This window comes from Apis dorsata, unplaced genomic scaffold, assembly GCF_000469605.1.
Source record: "Apis dorsata unplaced genomic scaffold, Apis dorsata 1.3 scaffold_172, whole genome shotgun sequence".
Classification (NCBI taxonomy): Eukaryota; Metazoa; Arthropoda; class Insecta; order Hymenoptera; family Apidae; genus Apis; species Apis dorsata.
This window is the reverse complement of record NW_006263460.1, coordinates 65,717-73,508: the sequence shown is the minus strand read 5'-3', so window position 1 is coordinate 73,508 and position 7,792 is coordinate 65,717. Positions and strand designations below refer to the sequence as shown.

At 33.9% G+C, this 7,792-nt stretch overlaps 1 protein-coding gene across 5 annotated transcripts in view; it reads right to left on the bottom strand.

Annotated features, from left to right (window-relative positions):
- The window catches only part of LOC102678578, a 49,161-nt gene that overhangs the window by 894 nt on the left and 40,475 nt on the right, over nucleotides 1-7,792 (bottom strand). For 3 of the 5 annotated variants that reach the window (XM_006614186.2, XM_006614188.2, XM_006614183.2), the window contains 8 exons: nucleotides 7,456-7,760; nucleotides 4,017-5,202; nucleotides 3,344-3,524; nucleotides 2,281-2,411; nucleotides 2,048-2,196; nucleotides 968-1,150; nucleotides 632-736; nucleotides 118-318 (listed from right to left, as the gene is read on the bottom strand). In XM_006614186.2, the coding sequence (XP_006614249.1) occupies nucleotides 118-318; nucleotides 632-736; nucleotides 968-1,150; nucleotides 2,048-2,196; nucleotides 2,281-2,411; nucleotides 3,344-3,524; nucleotides 4,017-5,202; nucleotides 7,456-7,760 (2,441 nt within the window). Of the gene's footprint in view, nucleotides 1-117; nucleotides 329-631; nucleotides 737-967; nucleotides 1,151-2,047; nucleotides 2,197-2,280; nucleotides 2,412-3,343; nucleotides 3,525-4,016; nucleotides 5,203-7,455; nucleotides 7,761-7,792 lie in introns of all 5 variants that reach the window. The other 2 variants (XM_006614184.2, XM_006614187.2) reach the window with 2 other exon arrangements.

Here is a 7,792-nt window from a genome sequence, read left to right as displayed (position 1 = left end):
AGAGAGAGAGAGAGAGAGAGAGAGAGAGAGAGAGAGAGAGAGAGATCGGCGATAATCTTCGACTCTTTCGAAGAGATTATTAAAAGAAGAAAGAAAACGATAATTTGAATTACTTACCTCATACCCAAGTTCCCTGAGGAATAGTCTGATGAGCGGTGGTTCCGTGCCGAAGAACTTGGTGAGTTTTTTCACTCTGGAAGGATTGGAGAGAGCTGGTAGTTCCGAATCCTTGATCAATGGTTGAGACTGTGATCTCACCATTGCCATACTCGTTTGGGTTCTCAATGCAGCAATCTCTCCCCTTATGTTCTCCATTTCCTGCGAATACCTGATAGTAGTGAGTTTCGGATATTCCGAAAATCGCTTTTCCGCTCATTTTACTCTCTTTCCTATTCCTTACATTTTTTTGTTGTTGGATCTAACTCGAAGATATTTAGATATGAAGATATTTAAATATAAAAATTGGACGAATTTGTATCGAAATATAGATTTAATATTGATAAAAAATTGGATAAAATACGAGAAAAATTTCTTCTCTACAAAAATAACTGCCATAAAAGATCTTTTAACATCATTTTCAAGCTCTCTAACTATTCGTTCGATCCTAAATATTAACGAGACTCTCTCTCACCTGTATCATTAAATGTTGCGTTCTCATCTCCGAACTCAGGTGTGCCACCGATCTGGCAAGTGTAACCACGTGAGATTCTAGTCGTTGAAAGCGTTTGTTAATGCTCTGTAACGATACAATGATAATCTTTAATCAATTCCACGTTATATAATATGTGAAATAAATTCTAGAAACATTGAAATGATACAAGACGTTAATATATAATATTCGTAGGACTTTAAAAAGTTAAAAATTCAGCTCATAATTTTTTTATTCAATAAATTTATAAAATGGACAGTTTTATTTAATCTCTGGCGATGAGAAATTTCGCGAAATGAAATAATCTCTCTAACTGACCTTGATGTCTTTGGCTTTCTTCATTCTGTCGTCAATCGCGTGAGATCTACGTTTATCATGGTGCCTCGTTACAGGTGGTCTGGACGAGACGGATGATGTCGGCAACGATGAGACGGAACCATAACTGGCTAAGCCTCTGGCTTTACGTCTTTTTTTCACACTTCCACCGAGCAATTTCAGTACCTGTGATATATCCATAATTCAACTGTATTATAACTTTTTATATTACGATATAGATGGATACATTTTAATTAATTTTTTTATTCATTGTTTCCATCAAGTTTAAAAATGCAATTTGGAGATAAAAATCAAGTTCTTTAGATGTCAAAAATACCAATGCAAAAGAATATTAATTGTTAATCGCGAGGGTAGAATGATCAGGTATAATATAAGGTATAATGCGTATTTCGTGCGATAAAGATAAAGAAATCTATGATAAGTATCGCAGAACTTAAAAAAATAGAAAACAAATTAGAAAATTCATCATACGAATAAAAATGCAACTAAAGAAGGAAATATTGAATGACACGATACGAAAAGATATAATAATTTCATCAAACGACTATTTAACATAATGATCATTAAATATTTTCATATCATAAATTTAAAAAGATTTGTCGCTATCGACTTATTCAATTAAGAATTAAGAAAAATTTTTGCAATGATATGTTCTCTCGAAAATGAGACCATCTTTATGTACAAGGAATTGTTATTTCCCTTATATTTAGCCTTGTAAGAAGATTGACGAACTAAATTTAAAATTATATCGATCGAAACCGCTAAAATATTGATATGAGTTTACTAATAAATTCGTTATTCAAAAATCTAAAATAAACATATCGATCCAATATAATCGATATACATGTAATATGTATATGAAAAAGAAATAGAAGTTATCGATTTATCGTTGTTATAAATGAAAAATGAAATCTTTTTCCTGTGGAAACAAAAAATTTTTTTTAATCAACATTTGCTTTTTTTGCATATCGCATCACACAATATAGGATATTATTCGAATATGAAAAGAAAAATATTGAAAAAATCAATATTTTCAAAATTTTCCATAAAAATACGTCTCACCTCGCTATACATATTTTCCAAACCCTCCAGTTGTTTCCTAATCGTTCTCGCGTCATTCGTGCTTAAATCAGAATCACTTCTATCCAACATCGAATCTAAATCGAGTCCAGTCGTGGTTGAAGTTAAATCGCCAGCTTCGACACCGAAAACTGAATAAACAATACTCGTTATAGTCTCAAGAAACGAATAATCATCAACGCGTGTACAAAAAAAAAAAAGAAGAGATCACTCACGATGAGAGAATTTCTTAGCAGCTTCTTTCTTGGAAGTCGAGGCACCACGATGCTTCGAACTACTCGAGAATCCTCTCTTCTCCATGGCCTTGCTGTAATCGCTGTAATTAGGTTTCGATCCGTATGGTAAGCTAAAAGACCCACAAACATGCAACTCTTAGCATCGCGAAAAAAGCCGCAAAAAGATGGTTAAATTTCATCCGAAACAAGTTCTATGATTTATACTATATATAATAAATAAAGGATTCAATGGAAAACAGATACATGCTATACATGTTTCAAATTTCTTTCCTCAAATATATATGTTTTGTTCATTTTTACATATACAATTTTTATGTACAACGTTTATGTTTTATAGAATGGAAATGTTCGAAAGAAATAAATGTGCTAGAAGAGGTGTGTTAAATGTAACATGGTTTTCGTAAAAATGATTCACCGCTCCTTATATTAGATTTTTTTTTACTTTGAAAAATATTTTTCAAGAAATTGTCATTTTAAAACGTTTTGTTATTATTTCTCAATATTTATCAATATTTGCTGTAAATAAAAAAGATCATAAAGACGAATAATTATATTTTCGTATCGTAATAATTCTTGAAAAAATTAAATTGAAAAAGAATAACTTACAAACAACTCAACAACGAGAATAAATAAACGATTAAACGATAGATATAATTATATATAATTATACTTAATATATAATTATACTTAATGTATAATTATACTTAATGTATAATTATATATAATTATATTTAAGCTATTATTATACTTAAATTAAGGAGTTAACGATATCGCTAAAAAATTTTTTAACTAAAGAAAATAAAGAAACAAAAATTGATTGTAGTTTCGATAAAAACTTATTACGTTCTTTAAAAAAGCACACTTGATCTATGGTCTACAATGTATGCTCAATATTTTGATCGATTCGATATCGTTTATTTATTATATATCAGTATTTCGATCTACGCGGAGAAAGGAACTAATCGGAAGCAAGCTGAGGGAGCAGTGACCGGAAGTGACATCGATTACGAGACGAGAAGAGATCTGTTCGAAGTAACGTTACCTCGCCGAGTATCGATTTCTTGGTGTTCTGGGACTTTCATGGGGTGAAAGCGGTGGCAGGGGTGGAGTTACCGATGATACGCTTTCAGATAGGGTGGAATGCGCCATAGCGGGCACATCTCTTGGCTCTAAAATACTTCTCAATTCGGATTCCACAATGTCCACCCATTCTGAATCTTGTACTGGAGATACGGATAAAAATCGATCATTTATCTTTTATTATCATTTTTTACTTATCGTATTATAGAAAAGTTTCGTCGATTTTTTTATTATATTATTTTTATCTTACAATATTTATTCAAATAATTTTGTTCTCTTCGACCCGATGTGTCATAGTTAAAATATTTTTCAAATCATATATAGTATTAATATATTCGTGAGATATCTTTGGAGGATTGATTCTAGAGACCGAAATAAACGCAAAAAGAAGAAAATAAATAAACATAAAAAATATAGAAAAATGTCAAGTTATCTCTTTCCGTTTACTACGGAAATTTTTATTTTATATAATAACTTTCATACTTGTTTTAATTCGACTTCAGATTCGATTCTCCAAAGCGGCCCATAAATATATTACTGTCGTTTCAAATTTAGAGAATGTTTGGACAACGAATGTTTAGAGAAATCGCGGAAGCATTTATCACGATGAGCAAAGAAATTGGCAAACAACAAACCTGGTTGATGAGTTTGATCTTCCGGTGGTGGCCGCCTTCCGCTGGAATAAACGGCCGATCCTCTCCCCGAATCAACATTCGAGGAACTCTGGCCGGCTTTATCGTAATCCGATCCTGATCCCTGATTTTGGATTTTCAATCGACCGATCCCGTGTTCCAGCTCGTCTTTTCTTACCTCGGATTTCGCCTGAACAAGATCCTTTGCGTATTGATTCTCCATTCTCTTTGGTCCATCGCCGTTTCCAATTTTCGTCGTGGACGAACTTTTGCCCACCTCCGTCCCTTCCATACCTTCCTTCGACGACACTTTCCCGTTATAATGATTCTCCTCGGCTCGTTTCTGCAACTCCTCGATCCTCTTCTGCACCGAACTTCCTTCCGACTCCTGTCCATCTTGCCCACCCATCCCTATTTGCTCTTGTTCCCTTTTCGAACACCTGACAGCGTCGTCTCTGCGTATACCGAAGCTTGTCTCCGGTCGATACTCGTCCTTTCTTTGAGAATCGCTTCTTCCAAACTCGGCCGTTACTCCACCACCGTGATCCTCCACCGTGATCTCGTATCGTTCCTTGTCCAACGGATCAACCGTCAGACCCTTGATAGGATCTATTACCGGATTCCTCGATTGGGGATCGTTAACTCTCTCGTCCTCGTAGCAGAGTTGCGGTTGGGAAGCAGCTTTCTCGATGCCTTTGGTCGAGTTTCGTCGTTGGAACTCGGCCTCTTGGTTACTTTCGGTCTTCATGTATACTTGCGGTACACCATACCTAGGCCGACCTTGAGCGTAATGATAGTATACCTCTTGGCCGGGCAGCCTCAGTTCTTGAGCTTGTCTCGAAGTGCTGGGTAGATCGATCTGAGATCTTGACATAGCCTGTCGGGCTTGCTGGTACTGCTGATAAGACACGTTGTTCGAGAAATAACTCTGTTGCACGTTCCTGACTCCTGGCTGATTGGCGTTCTGCTGCCCGACCAATTGTTGTTGATGCATCTGTTGGATCAGTTGACGTTGGTGCATGTTCTGCGCGTGTTGTTGGGCGAATCTAGGGCTCTGATGATGACTCTGATTCTGATGCATCAATTGTTGAGCGCTTTGAAAGTTTTGATTCGATGGTTGCATCGAATTCCCCACTTGATGAGGTTGAATCGGTAGACCGTGAGACTTTTGCATCTGCGTGCTCTGGCCCTGATACGGGAAACGATTTATCGATTAATCGATCAAATTTTTTCGAGTTTGGAAGAAAACTTTTTTTTTTCGATTTTTCCAATTTTTCACGAAATTAACACGTTTTCGAATATATATACTTTTTTTAATTTTATATTATCTTCGTCATAATACATATGTAACGTATTATCACGTTTAAATACATCTATCTTAATCTAAAATATAGATAATCACGCGTATGTACGCATATCTCGAATCGAAAGATATCCACGAGATATCTAATTACAGTATTTTCCAAATAAATAATTGTATCGAAGGAATTTTCGTAATAAGCTAACAACATCTTTCAGAATGTAAGGACGTACCATAATAACCTTATCTACTATTCGCGCATTAGTAATTTAGTTGTCAGATTACTCGCGTCTCGAGTACGGAAGCAAGACGCCAATATATTCGTATTCTTATTTTTTTACCAGTCGCTGCTTCTAACAGCAATTTGCATTCCTATTAATTATCTTACATATTAATTAGAAACGCCATTCGCAGAGATTCGCCGATTTTCTGCAATTACATTAATTAATTGTCTTTAATAATGTACCGTTATGATAACTTATGGACGTATTGCGAGAAAAAAAAGATGATGAAAATTTTGTTTAATTAGATTTGGATGAAATAAGAATCAACAACGAGTCTATCGCAAAAATCGAGAATTTAATTAGAAATTTGAACCTTTTCCTTGATAATAAATACCGTTGAACTACAGTATCGAATGCTATTAAGGAATAAAGAGACCGATCAAAAATTTGTCGATGTCCTGAAATAAATTTCGAAGGTACGCACGATGCATCATGTTGCGTGTGGTCGGCTTTAGATGGCATAAATATGGAATACGTATCGCGTGCACTGGCTATTTGAATAGGATGTATGTGTCGCGTTATATGCCTCTTTTTACGAGGAATTTATATGAGGAAAAGATTTCTTTTTTTTTCTTTTTTCTTTTTTTTTACATAAAAAATAACCTTTCCGCTGCTCAAACCGGAAATAGTCATCAGCCAATTCATTCGACGTGTATCGGAAATATTTCTCTTATTGTTGAAAATAGAATTTCCACGCGGAATTTTTGTTTGAAACGGTGAGACGGTGGAACGTCTAAAAATACTTCTGCGAATAATCCGAAATCTATTAGGATCGAGGAACTGTTGTTTCGTTGAATATTTAAAAACAATCCATAATGATAGCGAAAAAATAAGTTGTTTTGATCAATTAATCGTCGTTCATGGATTTAAGTATTACAATGAAATTCAAAATTCAAAAGTATAATTATGTATCGAATGAAAAGACAAGTTAGATTTTTTAATGTAAAAATTAACGATAAACATTAATGATAATTCTAAATGTTTTTAATCATTGATAGATATTTCCAAGTATATTCTAATTAAAGCGAAGTTTTTATTAAATCAAATTTATCGTAATATATATATATTTTATCTCACGAGTTTAATCTCGTATATGTTAAAAATTATCATGTAAATTTAATCATTAAGATTGTAATAATTATCGATAATCTTGATCAGAAACTTAACGTTTTTCTTTCAATTGTTAAAGGTTTTATTTATTGTTTAGAACAGGAACTAACGAATGATAAAACTTTTTAAATATTCGTTATAGGAAAATTGAAAATTTTTCCAATAAATTCCTCCCATATTCCAATTTTTTAATTAAAAATACGCAATTTTTTCATATCTTTATATTTTTTATAGCATTATTTTATTTTATTTCAACGTGATAAACTCTCATTCGTCATTCCTGTTGTCCGACAAAAAGTAATCGTTGAAATAAAATGATGAAATAAAATTATAGGCCATCGGAGAATAGAATATTTTTTTCTAATATTTATTCTTAACATGTACGCGTTATAATACTAAATTAGAAACATTTCATTTTTTCTCGAAGTCTAGATCGATTCTCCAGAAATGTATATATTGTACTATTCTAACGTAATATCATAAATTACTTTATACTTCGTATCTTTTTATAATAATTTTTTAATAAAACTTCAAATGTATATTCACGTAACAACGTCGATTCATATTTAAGAGAAGTAAACATCTTGTCTATCGGAAGAAAATTGCTGGCTGTCAAAGTAATTTTCATCGCGTAATAACTTTCACGCTTATTTGCCCTACTTATTCGTCAATATAGAAAGAATTTCAATTCGTAAGCGAAATAAAACAACCAGTCGAAAGACAGGATTGTAAGGAAATCAAAGATTACCTGGTTCTGAGGATTCTGATGAAGTGGTTGATGCAATTGCTGACTCGGCAATCCAGATGGCCCCTGTATGACGTATTCCCTAGCAACGTTTTGCACCTGCTGTCCACCTGTCGCCGATTGCCCGAAACCAGCAACTTGAGTTTGATGAACCGTTTGAACTCCTCCTGGTGGAGTGTGATGCGTCACGTGAAGCTGAGCACTTTGACCCGGTAAATTGGGTTGAATTTGCGACGTTGGTTGAAGTTGTCCAGGAAGCGGTACGTTCTGCTGATTGTTCAGATAACTATACGAGTGTCCGTATTGACCTAAACCATTTTCAAATATTACGTAAACGTTG